Here is a 26,326-nt window from a genome sequence, read left to right on the forward strand (position 1 = left end):
CACCCTCTGTCTTCTACCTTTGAGCCAGTTCTGTATCCAAATGGCTAGTTCTCCCTTTATTCCAAGAGATCTAATCATTCTCCCATGGGGAACCTTGTCAAATGCCTTACTGAAGTCCATATAGATCACATCTACTGCTCTGCCCTCATCAATCTTCTTTGTTACTTCTTCAAAAAACTCAATCATTTAAGATTATACCATGTATAATTTGAAATTTAAAAGGGATAGATTCAGAGGGAGCATTCATCACTTTGTAGAAAGTGAGAAGCCTCATGCATTGTACAAGCTTTTTCTTGTATCATGTCGTTTCTTGGGATGAGAGTTACTCCCCACAGATCTAGTAGCTGCCCTGCTACAGTAGCCACAATACTTAAATGGTTGGTCTAGTTACATTTCAGGTCAATGGACTAAGTCTAAAGTTCAATGGCTTGAAGGCAGTAGACAGGGTGGTGGTAGAGGTTGGCTTTGCAGACTGGAAGCCTGAGACCAGTGGTGTGCCATAGGGATTGGTGCTGGGTCCACTGGTTTTTGTCATTCATATAAATGATTTTGATGTGAATACAAGAGGTATGGTTAGTATGGTTGTAGATAGCATCAAAATAGGTTATGTAGTGGACAGTGAAGATTATCTCAGAGTACAACGGGACGTTGATCAGATGGGCCAATGGATCAATGAGTGGCAGACAGAGTTTAATGTAGATAAATGTGAGGTGTTGCATTTTACTAAGACAAATTAGGGTAGGACCTCTCCAGTTAATTGTAGGGTCCTGGGGAGTGTTACTGAATAAAGAGACCTTGGGATGCAGGTGCATAGTTCCTTGAAAGTGGTGTCGCAGGTAGACAGGTTGGTGAAGATGGCATTTGGCATGCTTCCCTTAATTGGTCAGTGCATTGAGAATGGGAATTGGGAGGTCATGTTGTGGCTGTGCAGGACATTCGTGAGGCCACTTTTGGAATATGTGGACAATTCTGGTCGCCTTTTTATAGGAAAGATGTTGTTAAACTTCAGATGGTGCATTAAAGACTTAAAACTGAACTGTTTCTGTAAATGTTTCCATATCTGTGGAACCATAAATGGTGCTGAACACTGTGCAATCATCAGTTAACATTCCCACCTCTGACCCGATGATGGGCAGAAAGTCGTTAATTAAGCAGTTGAAGTTGGTTGGACTGAAACTCTACCTGAGGAACTCTGACAGAGATATCTGCCCTCCAGCAACCACCACCGTTTTGCTCAGAATGATTCCAATTAGCTGCAAGAATTCCCCCAGATTCCCAGAGACTCTAGCTCTTCTGGGGCTACTTGAGCCACAGTTGGATTATCTGAATGGCAATAAATTTGGAAACGGTGAGATGCAAGTTCTTTGTACACTAATCTTTGAAACTAATCAAAGTACAGCAGGCATTCAAGGTGGCAAATATTACGTTGGCGTTCAGAGCGAGAGGATTGGAGTACAAGAGCAGGGATGTTTTGCTGCAATTGTACAAGGCCTCGGTGAAACTACATCCGGAGTACTGTATACAAGGTTTGTAGCTCAGGTTGAGGTTTAGGGTGTAGGTTTGCTCGCTGAGCTGTAGGTTTGATATCCAGACGTTTCATTACCTGGCTAGGTATCATCAGTGGCGACCTCCAAGTAAAGCGAAGCTGTTGTCTCTTGCTTTCTACTTATATGTTTGCCCTGGATGGGGTTCCTGGGGCTTGTGGTGATGTCATTTCCTGTTCGTATTCTGAGGAGTTGGATAGATGGTATCTAGATCTATGTGTTTGTTTATGGCGTTGTGATTGGAGTGCCAGGCCTCTAGGAATTCTCTGGCATGTCTTTGCTTAGCCTGTCCCAGGATAGATGTGTTGACCCAGTTGAAATGGTTTTTTGCCTCCGTGTGTAGGGCTACGAGGGAGAGAGGGTCGTGTCTTTTTGTGGCTAGCTGGTGTTCGTGTATCCTGGTGGCTAACTTTCTTCCTGTTTGTCCTACGTAGTGTTTCTGGCAGACCTTGCATGGAATTTTGTACTGTATACAGTTTTGGTCTCTTTGTTTGATGTTCTGGCTATTGAAGGATTGCTGTTAAGGTTTACCAGACTGATATCTGGGACTGATGTACAAAAATAGCCTGGATCATTTAGGACTATATTCACTGGAGTTTAGAAGAAAGATGGGGAACTCTCAGAAAACTATAAAATTCTAAAAGGACTGGACAGGATAAATGCAGGAAGGATGTTTCTGATGACAGGGAAGTCCAGAATCAGGGGTCACAGTCTAAGGATAGGAGAATGGTGAGAAAATATGGAATTCTCTGCCATAGAAAGAGTTGAGGTGAAAAACATTGAAGGTTTTTAAGGAGTTAGCTATCGTTCTTAGGGCTAAAGGGATCCAAGGGTATGGGGAGAAAGAAGAAACATGGTACTGAGTTGGATGATCAACCATAATCATTTTGAATGGCAAAGCAGGCTTGAAGGGCCAATGGCTTACTCTTGCTCCTATTTTCTATGTTTCTAAATCAGCACAGCCAGCTTATGCTGAAGCTGAGGGTGAAGAAGTTCTAAAGATATACTATGTTAAAAATGGAGTTGGAATGAGGAAGTGAAGACATCCTCTCAGATCTGCAGATGAAGAATGGATGGCTGTTCATCAAATAGTGATATTGCTCAGGTTTCGCAAGAAGATATTATGAGTAGTGAAATTCCTTTGACATATAGAAATACAGAAATTGCAGGCATCGATAAACAGGTAGTTTACATGGCTATGACTTGGTTAAGATGTCCAAGGATATACTGCAGTTCTGTAGAGTGTGTCGTAGATGTCACATAGTGGGAAATCTCAACATGCAATCAAAAAAGGACCTTTGACGCAACGTTTTGATGAACCATTTAGTTGTGTATTTACAGACTACATAGAACCATTATTGAAAATAATTCCCAGTGGCTGAAAAACTATGCCACCTTCTTTGCAGCCTGCAACACATTATCAATGAGGATGAGCACCTCGCCAAGACCTTCCCCACACCTCCGCTTCTTGCCTTTAAAACAACCACCAAACCTCAAACAGATCATTGTTCACAGCAAACTGCCTGGCTTTCAGGACAACACCATACAACCCTGTCACGGCAGGCACTGCAAGACATGTCAGAGGTTTACACGTGGGGACAGCACCCACCATGTATGTGGCAGGTACTCGTGTGACTTGGCCAACATTGTTTATTTCATACGCTGCAGGCAAGGATGCACTGAGGCATGGTACATTGGTGAGACCAAGCAGAGGCTATGGCAACAGATGAATGGACACCGCATAACAATCAACAGACAGGCGTGTTCCCTCCCAGTTGGAGAACACTTCAGCGGTCCGGGATGTTCTACCTCAGACCTTCAGGTGACCATCCTCCAAGGTGGACTTTGGGACAGGGAACAACGAAAAGTGGCTGAGCAGCAGCTGATAGCCAAGTTCAGTACCCATGGGGATGGCCTCAATCGGAATGTTGGGTTCATGTCACACTACAGGTGACCCCGCTACACAAACTCCTACACTCACACATACACACGCACTCTCTCACAGACTTATACCCCTTTACTCTCAAGACACATGCACACTCTCTCACAGACACTCATACTGTCCCCCCTCACGCACATGCACACACACATACACGTTTGTGGTGTCTATACTTGCAGAATTACATTTTATTTTGCTCAAAAACTGCATGAATCTATGTAAGATTCTGTAAATCCCTTTTTTAGATTAGAATCAGTCTGAACATTGCAGCACAGACAGCTTCATACAGGGTACCTCACACATTCAATGCGATATCTGAAATGACATGGAACCTATTGTTAAAGTTCTATTGAGAATGTAACTTTTTTTTTTAAAAGTTCTGGGGTTTACACAAGAAAGAACTGAAACCAATGTAATTATTCTAAAAGATGAGAGACTTAATAAACAACCTAGGTCTTTTCCAAAATGTATTTTCAGTTGCATCACACTGTAAACCTTTGCTAATAATTGTGTCTTACGATCTTATCCTCCACAACCACCTGATGAAGGAGCAGTGCTCCGAAAGCTAGTATTTTCAGATAAGCCTGTTGCGGACTACAACCTGGTGTTGTGTGATTTTTAACACTGAAAATGAACACAGCACATCAGTACACCCTTAAAATTTTGGATATGACAACAACATTCCCAGAGGCTATTCCTTTAAAGGACAATTACAGCTAGGGCAGAAATAGAAAAGTTAATTCAATTTTTAATTTGTTACAGGCTACCACATGAGATACAATCAATCAATCAGAGTAGGGATCCAACTTCATGTCTATGTTGCTCCAGCAGATCGTTAACATTTTGAATATAAAGCAATTAAAGTCAACTGCATGTTATCCACAAACACAAGAGCTTTGAAGAAAAAATATCAGAATCTCAAAACCATGATTAAGGTCTGCTGTCATGAATATCCACAGAATTGGGGCAAAGGATTAGATTTCTTACTATTTGCTAGTACTCAGAGGTTCCCCGGATGAACTTATTGGATTGCGACAATTTGCGTTGATTCATGGTTGAGGTTAACGGTCCATTAAAGTTGATTAGGGAGAAGTTCTTTAACCAAATAGTTGTATCCTCAATGTTAGATTGCATGTCCATATTTCTAGAAAGCCTGACAAGAGCATGCAAGGTAGCACAAAAGCATTTGAAAGTTTCACAAGCAAAAAAGAAAGAATGGAAGGTAAACATTCGGCAACTAGAAACAGAGTAGTAGTTCTGGTCATAGGAAGAAGAATTGGTTACATCACATATACTGTTAACAAGCCTCATCGTAGGGAAGAAGATAAAGAGGAACAAGTGTGTCAGGTGGCAAGTGTAGTGGAAGATGACAAAGACAATGAGAGAAAGGTGGAAGAAGCGATAAATAGTTCTCAAGGCAAACCTCCTACAATTCAACTAACACACCCAGAAATACTGGGACAGTATTTCTTGATCTCTCAGTTAGAGGAAGGACAACAGGAGGATCTTATACTACTTAGAAAGACTACTTTAGAAGTATAAGGTAATCTGTAGAGATACCCATGGCTGTGCACTACATTAGCTAGGCATGAAATGGATATAGGAGTGTCAGGACTGACAAAACAGCAATCTTTTCAGTTAAGCACAAAAAAGCAAGCTCAGGTGTAAACAAAGGTACATGTTGGAAGATCATTTGGTTAAATGTAGTCAAAGAAGCTAGAGATCACTGGTAGTGTTAGTTCCTAAAATGGATGTATCAATTAGACTATAGATTACAGAAAGGCAAACATGGTCACAAAGACAGAGTCTCACCCATTCATTGAGCAGAAGGCTACACTGATAGAAAGGAATCAGGGACTGCCTATGCTTAGATCAATCTACTGAATGGGTACTGACAGATGCCACTGACATCAAGGGCGAAGTACTATCCCAGCTACTTTTCAAAACCTTATGGAACAAGACTAGATGAGATTCATAACTACGTAGTTTCTCTAAACGATGTAGTGGCACACAGTAATACTTGGGAACAGCATATGAGGCAGGTAGAAGACCTATTCAAGCAATTACAGTTGGCCAGCTTGGTAACAAGTTTAGACAAAAGTGAATACGGAAAAACAATAGCAACTTACCAAGGACACATTGAAGGACAAGGACACGGGAAACATCATTTGGACACATACACCAAACAACCCCATCACCATGTGGCCAACCACTTCAACTCTACCTCCTACTACCCTAATGACGTGCAAGTCCTGGGCCTCCTCCACCACCAAATCTAAGCCACCAAGCAACTGGAGGAAGAACGCCTCATCTTCTGCCTTGGTACCCTTCAATCACACAGCATCGGCATCAACTTCACCAGTTTCCAAATATCCCCAAACCCCACCTCATCCCAGATCCAACCATCCAACTCAGCACCACCCTCTTGAACTGTCCAACTTGTCCTTCCCACCTATCAGTCCACCCTCCCCCAAAGACTTATCACAATTTCCTCCTACCTGTACCAACCTATTGCCTTCCCAGCTACCTTGCCCCAGCCCTGTCCCACCCTCTACACTGTCCACATTCCTGATGAAGGGCTTATGCCCAAAACATCGACTCTCCTGCTCCTTGGATGCTGCCTGACCTGCTGTGCTTTTCCAGTGCCACACTTTTCGACTCTGACTCGCCAGCCTCTCAGTCTTTACTTTCTCCAAGAGATATGTTGCCAAAGGCAGCAAAGGTGAAGACTCTAATAGAATGCTCTGTCCATAAAAACTAAATGAGAATTCCTGCGACCTTTTTGGAATGTAAAAGTTTTTAATTGGAAATTTGTGCATAATATCAACATGGTAGTTGAACCATAACAATCAGATAGTCTTTGAGAAGCTGAAAGCAATCCTAATAGATGAATCTGTGTTGTTTGTCCTGGATTTTTTCAGACCTTTCAAAACAGCAATTGATCTTTGAGATCTGGGGTAGATGCAGTCTTCATGCTGGATGAGGAGTCTGGACTAGAGAAGTCTCCAAGAAATCCAACCAGGGTTAGAAGTACTCTTGTCTACAAAAGGAGCATTTGGAATTGTTTGGCTCTTTAACATTTTGAAGACTAAATCCAACATGGTAACAAGGAATTAATCATACAAACTGATCATAGAGATCATTCAAATGAAGTCTTTTGTTACAACCATTCAATGTAAACACTGTTCACAACTTCACATTGCTGGAAAAGAATCTCATTGCCAATGTATTGTCCTGAGTGTAAAATAAGTTAAAGGTTTAAGAAATACTAGGATTGTATAAGGAGGAAAAAGGATGGATGAATGAATGCAAGTCTTGCGTATTATTGTTTGAGTTTTGCAAATTTTGTGATGAAGCACATTTTCAAGATGGAGATTCATCTTACACAGATGGAGATATGAGAACACTTTCTTTTTTGTTTTTCTGTATCTCTGATTGAAAACTGAACTGGGGAAAGGATTGTTTTGAAAATCAAGCATGTTGAACAGTTCTATATGCTTTTTAGAAACAAACTACCTGCTATTAATTATAAATGCTACCTGCATTGTTTGTTCATGCAGTGGAGGAAAGAATACCGAAAGGTTGGAGCCAGAGGTATGTACAAAGATAGGTTCAGCTGGCAACAAGTAGCTGATTGATTTCTGGTATGGTGACCAATTGTTGATAACAAAGATTTTCTGCCTGTGACCACTATATGATGAATGCTGGATAGTTGAGCAGCTTATGGGTGTCACTATTTCATCAGAAGCTATTGGATTTTCAAAAAGGAAGGTGCACTTCATTCTTCTGCAATAAAACAAAATCTCAAGCCTGAAGCAAACCAGTTTGTTTCTTTTTAGCAGTTGCTGTATGCTGTAACTTTGAACCAATACGTCAGAGACTTTATAATGAGCCTGCGAAGGAAGTTCAAAGAAAACAGCAATGCTGTACAAGCCAAAAGGATCATCAGAGCAAAATATGCAGCAAGCACCAGTGAAAGTCTTCCCAGTTCTTCCTACTGCCCGTAATGCCCTTAATGTCTACCCAAATGTGCATGTAAGGGGAGTGATATAAAGGGCTTACAGTTTTAACTAGGGGGGGTAAGTGTTAAGGGTTCAAAAGTTTTTACTTGTAGCTAGAATCTACATATTTGTGAAAAATTAGTAATCTTTGTCTGGTCTCCTTATTGGAAGGATGTTGTGAAACTTGAAAGGGTTCAGAACAGATTTACAAGGATGTTGCCAGAGTTGGAGGATTTAAGCTATAGGGAGAGGCTGAATAGGCTGGGGCTTTTTTTCCCTGGAGCGTCAGAGGCTGCAGGGTGACCTTATAGAGATTTATAAAATCATGAGGGGCATGGATAGGATAAATAGACAAAGTCTTTCCCCTGGGGTGGGGGAGTCTAGAACTAAAGGGCATAGGGTTTAGGGTGAGGGAGGAAAAATATAAAAGAGACCTAAGGGGCAACTTTTTCATGCAGAGGGTGGTATGTGTATTGAATGAGCTGCCAGAGGATGTGGTGGAGGCGAGTACAATTGCAACATTTAAAAGGCATTTGGATGGGTATATGAATAGGAAGGGTTTGGAGGGATATGGGCTGGCTGCTGGCAGGTGGGACTAGATTGGGTTGGGATAACTGGTCGGCATGGACAAGTTTGACTGAAGGGTCTATTTCCGTGCTGTACATCTCTGACTCTAAGTACAGATATCTGGCCCATGTCTTCTATTAATCTGGTCGAAAAGATGGGTAAATTGGGGAATTCAGCAAACTTCTATAAACTATTTAACTTTTCATAGAATCCTTACATTGCAGAAAGAGGCAATGTAGCCCACTGAGTCTGTACTGACATTTCGATGAGCATCGATTGGCGGAGTGGACTCGATGGGCCGAATGGCCTTACTTCCGCTCCTATGTCTTATGGTCTTATCCCCACAGACCCACCACACACACCATCCCCATAACCTCACATGGAGTTTTGTGACAACTCCCAGAATTTCCAGTACCCTACTCTGGTGAGACTTTTTTTTTATAGATTAATTTTATTAAAAAAAGAAAATTTAAGATTTTTTTTACAAAATTACAAAAATAATACAAACTAGTTTCTTCCACTTTACAATATATTAACAACACCAATATAAAATAATATAAAAGAAACAAACTACTAATCTATTTTACAAACAACCAAAACATAAAATAGGATATCATACATTACTAACAGTAAACAACAAGGTAACTAAACTAGATACATACTCAAAATAGATTTGTATCAAATCATAATAAAACCAGTATTTATACGTGATTCTTCCTCCTGGGGGCCCCCGAACCAGCTACAACCATCACCATGGCTAAGCAAAAGCCCTGGACAGTATGGCCAAAATATCTGTGTCGATGTAGTTCAAAAAGGGCTGCCATGTTTTTTGGTGCACCATATTAGTGAGGAACTCAAGGGGGATATATTCCGTGACTATCCTGTGCCAGTTTGGAAGTCCTGGAGGGGGGGGGGACCTTCGGATACCCAATTCACTAAAATATTTTTCCTCACACAAAAGGAGAGGATAGTAAATAATTTCCTCCCGTATACGTCCAGGGAGGGAAGATTTGGAGAGCCCAAAAGTAGGGATCCGATTCAATCTCAGTACCCAAAATCTCTGTCAAGGCATTCCCTACTCTATCCCAATACCTACAGATCTTATGGCATGTACACAGACAATGCGTGAGAGTGCCAAGTTCTATTTTACATTTAGGACACATTGGGAATGCTCCTACCTTGAACTCTGCGAGTTGTTCAGATGCCATGTGAGCACTGTGAAGTATCTTTAATTGAGTAGCCTGAGTTCTGTTACAGATAGATATCTTCCGGGCATTTTCCCAAACATCCTCCCACATTTCTAAAGAGATTTCCAATCCTAATTCTTGATTCCAGGTTTTATATAACCATTCCATGTCCTTCGATACCTTATTGCATAATGAGTGATAAAGAGTACTGACCAAGGGCAGCCCCATTGGCCAAAGCACTCTCCTTTCCATATCTGATTTATAAGGATCGACCAATAGTGTGGTCTTCTTTTGTGTAAAGTCTTGCATTTAAAAATACCGAAAGAGGTCCTTGCTAGGCAGTCCAAACCTCTGGTGCAGCTGCTCAAAGGACATCATAACCTCCCCATTGAACAGGTCTCACAAACAGGAGATACCTCTGGACTCCCAAGTTTTGAATGTAGCATCCGTCAGCCCTGGCTGGAATCCCGATGTTCCCACTATGGGGGTATAAAGGGGAGACTTTTTGCAGGTTACCCTCATCTTGTCGCATTATTCTCCAGGCTTTGATTGTATTTAGTACAATAGGGTTTTTACAATAGTCCATAATAACTCTCATCTTGTCCATAAATAATAGATTGATGAGGGGACATTTTGCTTGGGAGGTCTCAATATCTAACCAGATTGGGTCTCTTGTGACCCACAATCAATCAGCTACATAAGATAATAAGGAGCTCATATGGTACCTCCTGAAATCTGGAAAGTCCAGTCCTCCCCTTACTTGTGAAAGGTGCAGCTTTTCTCATTTGATAAGGGGCCGTCTGTGATTCCAAACAAGGAGCCGAGCCAACTGTAAAGCTAACGCAACACCTGTCATGGCAGCATCAAGGGAAGCATTCTCATAGGATATAGAAGACAAGGTAGAATATTCATCTTAACTAAGGATATTGGGAGACCTTCCCAGCGTTGAAGGACCTGCCTTATTTTCTCTAATAAGTGTACGCAATTGGGTTTATATAGCTGACCAAACACTGGAGTAATAAAAATACCTAAGTACAGAAAACCTTCTAGTGACCACCAAAACGGAAAATAAAATCCGTCCGGAAAATTGGACATACTGGCAAGGCCTCCCAACGGCATGGCCTCCAATTTCATAAAATTGATTTTGTAACCTGAAAACATACCAAATAGATTGACCACTTGAATTAATTGGGGCACGGATGTCAAAGGACCACTTAAGAAGAGGAGGTCATCATCCGCATAGAGAGTAATTTTGTGCTTGCCCGATCCAACCCTCGGAGCCATTATATTAGGGTCAGCTCGTATAGCTTCTGTTAGTGGTTCAATCACTAGTGTAAATAATCATGGTGAGAGAGGACATCCCTGGCGACAGCCTCTGCCAATGCTAAAGCTATCCGAACTTAAACCGTTGGTGATCACTGCTGCTTTGGGATCATTATATAATACTGAAACCCATTTAGTAAAGACCTCTCCAACACCAAACCGTTCCAGCATATAAAAAAGATATGGCCATTCTACCCGATCAAATGCTTTCTCTGCATCTAGGGAGGCAACTAAATCCGGTATTACTTCCTGCTGGTAGGCTAGTATCATATTTAAGACTCTTCTAATGTTATTAGTTGACCTGCAACCCTTTATAAACCCCGTCTGGTCATCTTTTATAATGAATGGTAAAACCGTCTCCAGTCTTAATGCTAACATTTTTGAGAGAATTTTAAAATCCACATTTAACAAGGATATGGGTCTATATGAAGAGCAATCTTCTGGGGCCTTTCCCTTCTTGAGAATGAGAGAAATATTTGCTTCTCTCAATGAAGGCGAGAGTGAATAGTTGTGTGAATAGTTGTACATATTTATGAGTGGCCCAGCCAGTTCCCCTATAAATTCTTCATAGAACTCAACCTGGAATCTGCCTGGCCCAAGCGCTTTGCCACTCTGAAGCTGCCTAACCACGTCCTGTGCTTCATGGGTTGTCAAGCAGGCATTCAAGAGCGACACCTGCTCCGAGGTTAAGCTCGGAAGGGCCAGATTTTTAAAGAAAGACTCCATCTTCCTAGTTCTATCCTCACAATCCTGCGACTTATACAATTCAAAATAGAATTTTCTAAAGGCTGTATTGATCTTTTTATGATCACAAGTCAGGGTAGCAGCACTCTCTCTAATGGACATAATAGCTTGAGGAGCCTTTTTCTTTCTGGCAAGGTACGCTAGATACCTGCCAGGCTTCTCACCATATTCAAATAATCTCTGCTTCGCGAATAATATTTCCCTCTTTGCTGTTTGAGTAAGTGCAGTATTCAAGGCTGCTCTAAGGACTGTGATCCTCTGTAGCTTAGTAATGGAGGGTCTATCAACATACGTAATTTCAGCTGCCTTCAGGCGAGCCTCGAGCAGGCGCTGTTGCTCTCCCTTTTGTCTTTTCCGGGTCACAGAACATGAGATGACCAAGCCTTGCGTATATGCCTTAGTGGGCTCCCACATCATCGAAGGGTTACTGGCAGTACCTGAGTTGATATCCCAGAAGGTTTTAAATTCCTGCGAAAACTACTTTATAAACTTGCTATCCTTCAATAAGAAAGGATCCATATGCCAATGTCAGGGACCTATCCCATCATCACTAGTCTTAACTTCCATGTATACTGCAGCATGATCAGAAATAATTACACTATCTATTCTGCAAAACAGTATCGAATTCAAAACGGTTGAGGGGACAAAAAATATATCAATTCTGGTATGGAACTTGTGTAGGTTAGAGTAGAAAGTAAAGTCTCTACCCTGGGAATGGAGACACCTCCACACATCTACCAGTCCCAGCTCCTTGTTCAGATTCGCCAGTTGCCTAGATCTCAAAGATATGCCCACAGTGCTCCTAGGTATCCTGTCCATCTCTGGGTCAATAACACAATTAAAATCTCCCCTTATAAGTGTATGGCTGACCCCAAAAGCCATCAACTTAGAGAACGCTTCCGTTACAAATTTAGAAGGGTGCGCAGAGGGACAATAAAGATTCAAAATCTTGTATTCCTCTCCGTATATTAGGGCTTTAATCAATATATACCGTCTAAACTCATCTTTTATCTGGCTTAACATTTGGAAGGGAAGGTTCTTACAAATAAGATTGACAACTCCCCTGAGTAGTCCAATTGAGTCCTCCAATTGAGCTGAAAGATGAAAAGAACACCTGGCCAAACCCACCCTGTTGCAGCTTCAAGTGTTCCTTATCAAGTGGATGCGTCTCCTGTAAAACAGTTACATCAACCCTTTCTTTTTTAAGACTTGATAATATCTTTTTCCTTTTGATTGGCGAATGGCTCCCCTTGACATTCCAGGTGCACCACCTCAACGAATGGCTAGCCACAATCATCCAGGCAGGCCTGAGACCCCCCAGGAGGAAGAACCCCACCCAAAAGACATTGAATAAAGACCATAAAAAATTCACATATAAAAGAGCTCTTTAAAAGTTAAATCAACACTATTAAGAACTACTCCTAAGTAAAAATAACACAAAACATATTTGAAAGGAGACTTTCCCCCTTGCTCCCAAGGGGCACTACTACCTTCCAATAACCCCACCATAACCTCTCCCAGCTAGGGCCCTGCCCTTGGCCTAGGCATTATAAAATGGAGTAAATAAATTCCAGTATCTTATAAAACAGGACTTAAAAGTGGGCGACCCATCCACCCCCCCCCCACACCATCACCTAGATACGCTTAATAAAACAATACAAGATAGAAATATATCAATTTACGAAATAACAATCATAGCAAGTATTAGGCAATTCAGAAAAAAGAAAGAAAACCCCACTCAAAAACATCCCCAAAAATCAAATAAGCCACACAAGCTATAGATAGGAAACCAAAGAAAGAATAAAGAACAACCCCCGCTCCCCACCCCAAACAGGTAGTGTCACAGAGATGTACAGCACAGAAACAGACCCTTTGGCCCAACTCATCCATGCCGACCAGATATCTTAACCTAATCCAGTCCCATTTGCCAGCATTTGGCCTGTATCCCTCCAAACCCTTTCTATTCATATGCACAGCCAGATACCTTTTAAATGGCTGTAATTACATCATCCTCCACCACCTTCTCTGGCAGATCATTCCATACACGCACAGCCCTGTGTGAAAAAGTTGCCCCTTAGGTCCCTTTTCTATCTTTCCCTTCTCACCCTAAACCTACGCCCTCTAGTTCTGGACTCCCCCACCCCAGGGAAAAGACCTTGTCTATTTATCCTATCCATGCCCCTCACGATTTTATAACCCTCTGGAAGGTCATCCCTCAGCCCTCGACGCCCCACATTCTAAATCTTCCACGTCCTTCCCCACAGTAAACACTAATGCAAATTACATGTTTAATATCTCCCCCATCTCCTGCGGCTCCACACATAGGCCGCCCTGCTGATCTTTGAGGGGCCCTATTCTCTCCCTAGTTACCCTTTTGTCCTTAATGTATTGATAAAATCCTTTTGGATTCTCCTTAACCCTATTTACCAAAGCTATCTCGTGTCCCCTTTTTGCCCTCCTGATTTCTCTCAAGTATATTCCTACTGCCTTTATTCTCTAAGGATTCATTCAATTTCTCCTGCCTATACCTGATGTATGCTTTCTTCTTTTTCTTAATCAAAACTTCAAATTCTCTAGTCATCCAGTTTTCCTACACCTATCAGCCTTTCCTTTCACCCTAACAGGAATACACTGTCTCTGGACTCTATCTCATTTTTGAAGGCTTCCCATTTTCCAGCCGTCCCTTTACCTGCGAACATCTGCCCCCAATCAGCTTTTGAAAGTTTGTGCTTAATACCTCAAAATAATACCTCAAAATTAGCCTTCCTCCAATTTAGAACTTCAACTTTTAGATCCGGTCTATCCTTTTCCATCACTATTTTAAAACTAATAGAATTATGGTTACTGGCCCCAAAGTGCTCCCCCACTGTCACCCCAGTTACCTGACTGAACTGATTTCCCAAAAGTAGGTCAGATTTTGCACTTTCTCTAGTAGGTACATACTAAATCAGAAAATGTTCTTGTACACACAAATTCCTCTCCATCAAAACCCTTAGCTCTATGGCAGTCCCGTACCATAACCATATTCTTACAGATAACGGAAATCTCCTTACAAATTTGTTTCTCAATTTCTTGCTAACTATTGGAGATCTATAATACAATCCCAATAAAGTGATCATCCCTTTCTTATTTCTCCACCCAAATAACTTCCCTGGATGTATTCCCAGGAATATCCTCCCCAAGTACAGCAGCAATGCTATCCCTTATCAAAAACACCACTCCCCCTCCTCTCTTGCCTCCCTTTCTATCCTTCCTATAGCATTTGTATCCTGAAACATTAAGCTGCCAGTCTTATGCATCCGAGACACTTTTCTGTAATTGCTATGATATCCCCATCCCATGTTCCTAACCATGCCCTGAGTTCATTTGCCTTCCCTGTTAGGCATTTTGCATTGAAGTAAATGCAGTTTAATTTATCAGTCCTATCTTGTTCTATGCTTTGTTCCTGTCTGCCCTGACTGTTTGACTCTCTCCATTTCTCAACTGTACCAGTCTCAGATTGAGCTCTTTCCTCACTATTTCCCTGGGTCCCACTGCACCCCCCTCAGTTTAAATCCTCCCGAGCAGCTCTAGCAAATCTCCCTGCCAGTACATTAGGCCCCTTCCAATTCAAGTGCCATCAGTTTTTCTCGTACAGGTCACTTCTATCCCAGAAGAGATTCCAATGATCCAAAAACATGAACCCTTCTCCCCTGCACCAGCTCCTCAGCCACACATTTATCTGCTCTATCCTCCTATTCCAACCTTCATTAGCTCGTAGCTAAGATATTACTACCCTTGAGGACCTCCTTTTTAAATTCCTGCCTAATCTTCTATATTCTCCCTTCAGAATTTCATCCTTTTCCCTTCCTAAGTCAGTTCCGTTTGGCCTTTTGAATGAAAGGACAATACAAACAAGGATTCGGAGGCTTCGAAAGAAAGGTAAACAGGGAACCAAAATAACAAAATGCTGGAAATGCAAGAGCAAAAGTGTCTTTAAAATAGAGTTGAATTTAGAACATCTGATAGTGAATTTGTAAGGGTTACCTACAATGATAAAACAGCTTAGATACTTTGGTCTGATCGTCACAAATCCTATAGGAAGGATGTTTACAAACGAAAACCAAATAGCAGGCACTCCTGAATTAAAAATGCACTGCCAGATGTGAAAGACCGAGTTACGAAATATTTCATTCCAATTGTCTCTGATACAGTTATCATGAAAGTTAAAGTACCAATACGATTGAGAAAAGCAAAGAAATCTTAAAGAATGATCCAGATGGTCAACTTGAAACATAAACAAGAATAGGCTGTTTCACTGAATATGGTTTGTTACAGACTGCCGTACAAGATGTCATATAGATGTCATGATAGCCCAAAGCTGAGATCGATAATATTCATCCTTCAAAAGGATGATCACAGCAAACAAACATGAACAAATCTTCATTTGAAATTGGCGTAGAGAATAGAAGTTGAAAATTTAAACAGAAGGAAGAAGTAACTCCAAGATCTGAAATATAGACTTTAGTGTAAAGCAGCAAATTAATTTTGATGGTAACAGGATGGATTGAGATCTTTAAGAGATGGCCTAGATGTTGAAATTTGAATGAAGTAGGAATAAATACAGTATTACATTTTTGGCCCACTTGAAATCAGAGGCTGTTACAACACCAGACAGATGCCATTTTAAATTCTTCAGTTCCAGTGATACTAAAGAAATTTCAGAAATGAGTAGGATAAGACAACAGAAAAGGACAAGAGTCTACTTAGCAGTCCAAAACTTTTACAACATACAGTAGGGAACAATAACATTTGTTGTTAGATCAGTAATGTTACGATACAGCTGGCTAGCAGGTTATTTTTGCGTCTTGGATCTGGGCTTGAAATCAATCTCAATGATCAGTCAAAAGCTTCTGACTTTTGGTTGTGGTAAATACAAAATAAAATTTGTCAATTTTGACAACTTTTCACCGAACTTTAGAGTTGTTATGATGCAGGAAGAGGCCATTCAGCCCATCAGCTTTATTACTTAGTGGCTGTCTCCTGGCTTTTCCTTGTATCCTTGCACACCACTTCTGTTCTGATTGTTATCTAATGCACTCTTAAATCTGCCTCCGCTAATTTCCAGGCAGTGCACTCCATACCCTAACTACTTGCTGGGTGAAAAAATATTTTTTCTCGCGTCACCTTTCCTTCATTTGCATATCACTTTAAACTTATACCCTCTTGTTCGTTTTTCTTTTGTGAGTGGCATCAGCTTCTCCAATCTAATCTGTCTAACCAGTTCATGATTTTGAAAACCTCTTTCAAATTTCATCTCAGTCATCTTCTCTCTATTGAGACCAACTTCTTCAATTTATTCTCATGACTGAAGTTTTTAATTCCTGGAACTATTATAGTGATGTACAGCATGGAAACAGACCCTTTGGTCCAACCCGTCCATGCCGACCAGATATCCCAACACAATCTAGTCCCACCTGCCAGCACCCGGCCCATATCCCTCCAAACCCTTCCTATTCATATAGCCATTCAAATGTCGCTTAAATGCTGTAATTGTACCAGCCTCCACCACTTTCTCTGGCAGCTCATTCCATATCCCTACCACCCTGTGTGTGAAAAAGTTGCCCCTTCGGTCTCTTTTATATCTTTCCACTCTCACCCTAAACCTATGCCCTCTTGTTTTGCACTCCCCGACCCCAGGGAAAAGACTTTCACTATTTATCCTATGCATGTCAAATCTCTATAAGGTCACCCCCCAGCCTCTGACGCTCCAGGGACAACAGCCCCAGCCTGCTCAGCCTCTCCCTATAGCTCAAATCCCCCAACCCTGGCAGCATCCTTGTAAATCTTTTCTGAACCCTTTCAAGTTACACAGCATCTTTCCGATAGGAAGGAGACCAGAATTGCATGCAATATTCCAACAGTGGCCGAACCAATGTCCTGTACAGCCGCAACATGGCCTCCCAAGTCCTGTACTCAGTACTCCTACCAATAAAAGATAGCATACCAAACGCCTTCTACACTATCCTATCTACCTGCAACTCCACTTTCAAGGAGCTATGAACCTGCACTCCAAGGTCTCTTTGTTCTGCAACACCCCCTAGGACCTCACCATTAAGTGTATAAGTCCTGCTAAGATTTGCTTTCCTAAAATGCAGCACCTCCCATTTACCTGAATTGAACTCCATCTGCCACTTCACAGCCCATTGGCCCATCTGGTCCACATCCTGTTGTAACCTGAAGTAACCCTCTTCACTGTCCACTACATCACCAATTTTGGTGTCATCTGCAAAATTACGAACTGTATCTCTTATGCTCGCATCCAAATTGTTTATGGAGAAAGTGAGGTCTGCAGATGCTGGAGATCAGAGCTGGAAATGTGTTGCTGGAAAAGCGCAGCAGGTCAGGCAGCATCCAGGGAACAGGAGAATCGACGTTTCGGTTCCTGAAGAAGGGCTTATGCCCGAAACGTCGATTCTCCTGTTCCCTGGATGCTGCCTGACCTGCTGCGCTTTTCCAGCAACACATTTCCAGCTCCAAATTGTTTATGTAAATGACAAAAAGTAGAGGACCCAGCACCGATCCTTGTGGCACTCCACTGGTCACAAGCCTCCAGTCTGAAAAACAACCCTCCACCACCACCCTCTGTCTTCTACCTTTGAGCCAGTTCTGTATCCAAATGGCTAGTTCTCCCTGTATTCCATGAGATCCAAACTTGCTAATGAGTCTCCCATGGGGAACCTTGTAAATCACTTCTCCAAGGCATGCACATCTTTCCTATAATGTGGCAGCTAGAACTGGACACTACATTCCAGCTGAGGTCTAACAATTGTCTCATACAACTTCAACATTAGAATCATAGAGTCGTATAGCATGGAAACAGACCCTTTGGTCTTACTCATCCATGCTCACCGGATATTCCACTGACCGAGTCCCATTTGCCAGAATTTGGCGCATATCCCTCTAAATCCTTCCTATTCAAATATTCACCCTGATGTCTTTTAAATATTAATTGTACCAGCTGCCACAACTCCCCCGGCTGCTCTTTAAACCTTTCTCCTTAAGCCTATGCCCTCTAGTTTGGGGCACACCCACCAGAGGAAAAAAGACCTTAACTATTCACCCTATTCACGCTCCAGAGAAAAAGGTCCCAGCCTTTTCAACTTCTCCCTATAGCTCACACCCTCAGTCCCAGAAACATCCTTGTGCATCTCAAGTTTAACTAGATCCTTCCTATAGATTAGATTAGATTACATTACAGTGTGGAAACAGGCCCTTCGGCCCATCAAGTCCACACCGACCCGCCGAAGCGCAACCCACCCATACCCCTAACCTAACACTATGGGCAATTTAGCATGGCCAATTCACCTGACCTGCACATCTTTGGACTGTGGGAGGAAACCGGAGCACTCGGAGGAAACCCACGCAGACACGGGGAGAACGTGCAAACTCCACACAGTCGCCTGAGGCGGGAATTGAACCCGGGTCTCAGGCGCTGTGAGGTAGCAGTGCTAACCACTGTGCCACCGTGCCACCTATAGAAGGCTACATACAGAAGGCGACCAGAATCGTACACAGTATTCTAAAAGTGGCCTTACCAATGTCTGCACATGATATCCCAACTCCTTTAAATATTCTGACCAAGGAAGGCAAGCATGCCAATTGCCTTCTTCACCACCCTGTCTACTTGCGAGTCCACTTTCAAGGAACTACGCACTGGCACCTCTAGATCTCCTTGTTCAGCAACACTCGCCAGGACTGTACCATAAACTCAGTCCTGCCCTGGTTTGTCTTACCAAAATGCAACACATCACAGTTATCTAAATTAAATTCCATCTGCCATTCCTTGGCCCATTGATCAAGGGCCTGGTGTACACTGATATAAACTTCATCACTGTCCACTACACCACCTATTTTGGTGTCATCTTCAAACTTACTAACCACACATCTTACATTCACATTAAATTAATTTACATAAATGATGAAAGTCTACGGAACCAGCTACTGATCCTTTTGGCACATCACTTCTCACAGGATTCCAGTCTGAAAACAACCCTCCACCACTACCTTCTGTCTTCTACCTTCAAGTCAATTTTATATCCATTTGGCTAGCTCCCCAGGATCCCACCTAACCTTACTAAACAAATTTCCACATGGAACCTTATTGAATGCTTTGCTGAAGTCCATATAGATGTTTACCACTCTGCCTTCATTAATCTTCACCTCTTCAAAAAAGTCAATTAAGTTAGTGAGACATGATTTCTCACATACAAAGCCATGCTGACTATCCCTAATCAACCCTTGCCTTTCCAAATGCACGTCAATACTGTCCCTCAGGATACCCATCAGTGATGTAAGGCTTACCTGGCTACAGTTCCCCAAATTTTCCTTAGACCCTATTTCCTTACACTTGTACTCAATGCCCCTATTAATAAAGCCAAGAACATTGCGCTCTCCATCTGTCCTGCCACCTTCCATGATCTATGCACATGAACGCCCAGGTCCCACTGTTCCTGTACTCCCTTTAGGATTTACCTATTTACATCATTTTTCAATATCCTTTTGAGCAAAGTGCATCACCTCACACATCATTGCACTGAATATCATCTACCACCTATCTACCCACTCCACCAACTTATCAATGCTTTCCTGGAGATCCATACTGTCCTTCTTACAGTTTACAATTTGTCTATTTTAAGGTCAGCCGCAAAGTTTGAAATTATCCCTGACACACCAAGATCCAGAACAATAATAAGAAAAACAAGGTCCTAATTCTGACAACTGGGCAACTCTATTTGAAATTTTCCCCCAGGCTAAAAATTATCCTCTGACCATTACACTCTGTTTCCTATCACTCAACCATTTCTGTATTCACATTGCTCCTGCCCCTTTTATATCATGACCTATAATTTTTCTCATTATGTTTGCTGTATATCTCATTAACATTTCTGTTGCCTCATTGTGAACGAGACAAAACACCCTCAAAATATATTAAGAAGATAGTCTAGATGCAAATCTTTTCTCATTTTAAAGGTAAGGTGTTGCATTCTAGATGCAATTCAAACTACTCAACCTTAAGCAAAATAGGCTTTATTTTTACATCACAATTAAAATACAGACAAAATAAAAAGAAAAGGATTGGCTTAACTGTAAATGTATTGAAATGCTTAACAAAATACATATTATTAACTACTAATCAACTGTTCCAATATAATAACATCCCATAAACACAGCTTTGACAGAGGCAAATTCAGTAAAGTTTATTGTCTCAAATGCAATTCTAACAGCAGGAAGAGAACCTCAGCTTTTAGCTATAACAGCTATAACAGAGAGAGCAATAAGAACTCCACATCCGGCTTCAAGAGTCTAGGAACCGCAGAAAGCTAAAACTAAAGATCATGGTTCTGCGGGTGCTTGGCCTCACCCATTCAGGCTGCTTCTATTATTCCAACTTAAAAAATACAAAGACCTCACAAGCTGCTTAATTTATTGTCATGGAGCAGACCAGTCAGCATTTCTGTCTCAACCTTTTTTTTCATAATAAAAACCAGGGCAAATTACACCACTTAAAGCCAAAGTATCATCACACCTACCCTCTTAAAAAATGAACTATATGCAAAGATGGCTTCATTTTTATAAACCTTTAGCCTCACGCTATTAGTACATTATAATACACATACATTATATTGTCTTTAAGCATGCAAACATTCACTACAGTCCATTTCAGTCAGTTTCTCTCCGTCTCTCACCAAAATCTCCATCTCCCTTCATCAAAGTCACGACAATGCGTTGGAAATTACATTCTCTTCTGACACATTTTAATTTTCAAATTGAATGGCTGCAATAATATGCTCCATCTAAATAGTCTGGAATTTCATCCTTAAATTTTTTCAAATCTTTAATGGGTTAGTATCAGTATATACAATTGTCTCAGACACATTACTAGCAATATAAATGTTGAAATGTTGCAATGCCATCACTAAACTCGAGGTCTCCTTCTCAATTGCGGAACTTTTCTGTTGATGGTTATTCAATTTTCTGGAAAAATACCCAATAGGTCTTTCTATCTTCTCATCATCTTGCAAGAATACACTAATTCATAATCATCAGCCACTTCAGCTGCTAATCTTATCGTTTCAACTCTCTGCTCTTCCATGACTTCACACTACGACAGGAAGTGAATTTTTGAACTCCTTCAAAATGCTCCTTTCTAAAAACGTCATATGTTTGATCTATTTTCAATGCCCTTATCCACCTACTAAAGTTACTTTGTTTGATCATTTCAAACTTTATATATGTTTGACTAGGTTTTCTCCTTAGATTCATAAAACATTGTAGGCTTCTGGTACTAGTTCATATGCTCAAGATGGTTTTTTTTAACCTCATCATAGTCCCCAGATATCTCCTCTCATAGTAATGCAAATACCTCACTAGTTTACTTACCAACTTTGTTTGAATCAACAATACCCACACGGTGACCAGCCATTTCACTCGTTTAATCACCTTCTCAAATGAAATGAAAAAGGCTTCAACATTGTTCTCGTTGAACTTAAGCAATACTTGGACAGGCTTAAACGATACCCATCAGGCCTCTAGTCACAATGGGATTGTGTTCTATCACTGTCCTCATTACTACTCCGACCTTTCACCTCTACCTCTACCACTTTAAGTCGACTTCAAGTTTCCAGTTCCAACCTGAAGTTCAAAAAGACCCTTTCTTCTACTAGGCCTTTCCTTTTCTTTTCTTTTTGTTCTGCCAGAACTATTCTTTCTTTTTACTTTTTCCTCTGCTAGAATTATTCTCTCTTTGTTTTTCTTCTGCTTTCAATCGCAATTCAAATGGTTTAATTTCCTTTTCACGTTCAAGCTGCTTCATTTGCAACTGAATTTTAACTAATTCCAATGATTCCGATGGCATTTCTCGCAATCATAAATATTGAGTTGTTGCTGCAATTACCCCCTCCCCCTTTTTGCAAGGACAAAGGCAACCCAAACCCAGCCTTCCTGCCAATTCAAAAAACGTTGCCTTGCTCACTTTCTGCAAAACTCCCAACGTGACTTCTTCCTCCTCCAGGAAACTCTTAGTGACAGAAAGTTAAACTAACTGGTCTATAATTTCTGGGATCATCCTTACAAGCTTTCTTGATCAAGGCCATAATGTCTGCAGTTCTCTAGTCTTCTGGCACCGCCTCAGAGTCCAGGGAAGCATGAAGGATTAAGACAGTCATCCCTGCAATTTCTACCCTCACGCCCTTCATAATTCTTGGATACACCTCACTTAGTCCTAGTACCTTGATGATGTTAAGTGCCAACAATCTATCCAAGATTTCTTTCTTATTAAGTTTGAACCTTTATAGCAATAAGAATTTTCTTCTGTCACCATGACAGGAGCAGCATCCTGCTCTTTTGTATAGTGGGATCAAAGTATTAATTTAATGGTTCTGAAGAGTCACCTGACTCAAAATGTTGACTCCTTTCTTCCCACAGTTGACGCCAGACCTGCTGAGTTTCTCCAGCAGTTTCTGTTTTGTTCATTTAACACCTGAGCCATGCCCACTGCTTCCAGGTGAAAATTCTCTTTTTGGTCTCTAATTGGCCTTTTTCCTCCTTTAATCAGTTTCGTACTGTTTATATGCCTATTGAAAACTTTAGGATCACCTTTATGCTAGTTGTAAGTTTTTTTATAGATTAGCTTCGTTTTTCTTATTTGCTTTTCACCTTTCCCCAAAACCTCATTGATTTTGATTCTCAATGACATCAGTCATAAGACTTGTTTTCTAATCATGGAATCATAGAATCTCCATACAGGGGAACTTCGATTATCCAAACATGATGGGCGGGTACTATTTCATTCGAATAAACAATTATTCAGTTAATTGATTAAATGCCTTTCCTCCGGAGCTTGGAGCTTTTAAAGTCTGCTCCCCATTCAGGAGACTGCAGCAGCACACAACGCGCGAGGCCCCGCACCCAACCCCGTGGAACACCTCTCCCCTCGCCCCAACCCCGTGCAACACCTCCCCCCCCCCAGCCCCCAACCCCGTGTAATACCTCCCCTTGCTTCCAAAACCGCCCCCAACACTGTGCAAAACCTTCCCCCAGCCAAAACTGCACCCTCACCCCCTTCCTCCTCACCCCTCTCCAGGGCGGCTGGACCGGACACCAACAAGAATGCTGCAGCTGCCTTTGTGCGGTAAGTCTCCAAATAGCACACATAGCCACAGCCACACACACACAACTTTTTGACAGGTTCCACCTTTGCCTGTACAGGACAATGGAGGAGAGATTATCTTGGGAAGGGGGGGGTGTTTAGGGTAGAACTCCAGGGAAAGTGTGGGGACAGAGAGAGGGCAGGCAGTCAGTCTTTTGGAGACGGTGCCTGTTTAATCATTGTAAACAAAAGACACGATTACTGTTGGAAACACGCCTTTGATGTAATGTTTCCATCGGGACCTTGAGATCTCCTTCGGATAATCCGATTTTCAGATAATTGAGGTTCCCCTGTAGTGTGGAAATAGACTTTCAGTCCATCGAGTCTATACTGACCCTCCAAACAGCATCTCACCCAGAACCTGCCCCATACTCTATCCCCATAATCCTGCATTTCCCATGGCTAATCCACCTAGCCTGTACATCCCTGGACAGAATGGGCAATTTAGCATGGCCAATCCACCTAATCTGCATATCTTTGGACTGAATTTGAATTACCAAATTAATGGTAATTTCTACCTCCTTTGTCATGCAGGGAATCTGGATTTGTTGATCTTATTTTTTCCATAAAAGGGTGTGTACCTTGACCGTATCCAAACCATCTACTCTTTGAAAGTGGAACACTGTTTTTCCCACCAACCTCTTATTTCCATCAATTCTTCCTCAGCTCGATTCTTGCCCCATTAAACTCAGCTCTCCACCAACAGATTTTTCTTACTTTTGAATGGTGGTAAGTCATTCTTCAACACTGCCCTGAAACTCATCATACAATGTGTGCTGTCTCCTAAATATTTCCTTAACAGGAGTAATTCATTTTTATGGAGTAATTCTATCGCCAAGGAAAGGTCAAGGAAAATATTATATTACTAAACTGTAATGGCTTCCCAAGATTCATCCTCAATCACCTTAGAGCCATAGAGATGTACAGCATGGAAACAGACCCTTCGGTCCAACCCGTCCATGCTGACCAGATATCCCAACCCAATCTAGTCTCACCTCCCAGCACCCGGCCCATATCCCTCCAAACCCTTCCTATTCATATACCCATCCAAATGCCTCTTAAATGTTGCAATTGTACCAGCCTCCACCACATCCTCTGGCAGTTCATTCCATACACGTACCACCCTCTGTGTGAAAAATTTGCCCCTTAGGTCCCTTTTATATCTTTCCCCTCTCACCCTAAATCTATGCCCTCTAGTTCTGGACTCCCCGACCCCAGGGAAAAGACTTTGTTTATTTATCCTATCCATGCCCCTCATAATTTTGTAAACCTCTATAAGGTCACCCCTCAGACTCCGATTTCTTGGAGAAGACTATCAAAAACATGACTTTGCATCTAACTTTACCATATAACTGAGTGCTTGAAGGAAACAATGAATTCTGAAATAGAAATGTTTTCCATTCTGATAGCCTTCAGTAAAGCAAGCATAAGACCACAGAAGAAAACTGAAAGTCTTAAAAAACTGCATCATTCAAGTTTTCTCAACAAAACAATCTGAGCTTATTCCTGTGATGTGCATAGGATATATACAGAAGTGAATGAAGTAACGTATTATTGAAAAAATCAATTAAACATAAAAACATATTTAATTGCAGGGCCAGGATAAATTCAAATCTGGTAATACGAGGAACAATAAAATCTAAACTTGTATTCCTCCATATTCGCCAACCAAGATTAATGCTATTGTCCTACAATGTACAAAAATTAAGAATATTATGATTTGTACACTATGAAGTGTTTTGCAAAGAGAAAAATTATTCTTAAATGGAGTCCAACAAAAAGAAGAAAAACTATTAAACTAGAAATCGTAAAACATAACACACATCTTGAGAGATAAATGTGTTACCTTTTCATGTACTTAATAACCAGATCCAACTTTTCCAGATCTTTTTCTTCAATGAGATCAGTGCAATACTTTACAACCTGCAAAATGTCTTCTTCCACTGGCTCTGAACAAACACAAATGATGCTGCATTAGAAATGAAAATGCTAAGAAGTTCATAAACATTCAATTGCAGTTTTTTTTGTAAAAGATTTTATACACTCCATCGCATTATATCCTTGAAAATACTGCATACCATATGCAATCGCAAACTAAATATCTAAAGTCATTAAAGCTGCTATTTTTAAAAACAAATTAAACAAAATGAGTAACAAGTAACGTCTCCGGTCAAGTGACCCTTCCGCAGAATCAGACCCAAAACATTAACTCTGATTTCTCTTTCCAAATACTGTCAGATCTGCTGAGCATTTCCAGCAATTTCTGTTTTTGATTCTGATCTACATCATCGACAGTTCTTTCAGCTTTTAAACAAAATGAGCAGCTTGCAAATGGTTCCAAATCTGTATCAAATGATTAGCCTAACAACCCAGTAATTCAAATCCATCTGAGCATTGTACTATATGGTTGTTCAGCTGGGTAACTCCAAACATTCCAATTCAATGCCAACTCATGGTCAGCTACACTAAGACAATTGTATGAGCAAGGCATAACTAGTCACTCATACACAGAACCCTTGTGGCTGGTTTCTATTTTCTTTTTCATTTAACAATGCTACGGAAAGGTAGAATAAAACTTCTGTAAGAACAGCTGTACCTGAAAATGCATGATGCAATGAATCTTGAGTAGTTTTGTATTTCCCAATATCACACCAAATTCCAAGACTTAGGAAGATATCAAAAGAGTAAGGTTGCTGAAAATCAATTTGATACAAGGGATAGGAAGGGAGAGTGGACAACTAATAAATTGTTTAAAATTCATTCATGAAAACAGAAGACTTCAGTTTTTCCCTGGTCATTGTCAACAATTATAATTTAAAGAGAAGTACAGA

At 41.1% G+C, this 26,326-nt stretch overlaps 1 protein-coding gene across 3 annotated transcripts in view; it reads right to left on the reverse strand.

Annotated features, from left to right (window-relative positions):
- Nucleotides 1–26,326, reverse strand: part of rev1 (REV1 DNA directed polymerase) — a 127,116-nt gene that overhangs the window by 2,070 nt on the left and 98,720 nt on the right. For all 3 annotated transcript variants that reach the window (XM_043691687.1, XM_043691686.1, XM_043691688.1), the window contains exon 22: nt 25,342–25,444. In XM_043691687.1, coding sequence (XP_043547622.1) covers nt 25,342–25,444 — 103 coding nt within the window. The remainder of the gene's footprint in view (nt 1–25,341; nt 25,445–26,326) is intronic.

This window comes from Chiloscyllium plagiosum, chromosome 6, assembly GCF_004010195.1.
Source record: "Chiloscyllium plagiosum isolate BGI_BamShark_2017 chromosome 6, ASM401019v2, whole genome shotgun sequence".
NCBI lineage: Eukaryota > Metazoa > Chordata > Chondrichthyes > Orectolobiformes > Hemiscylliidae > Chiloscyllium > Chiloscyllium plagiosum.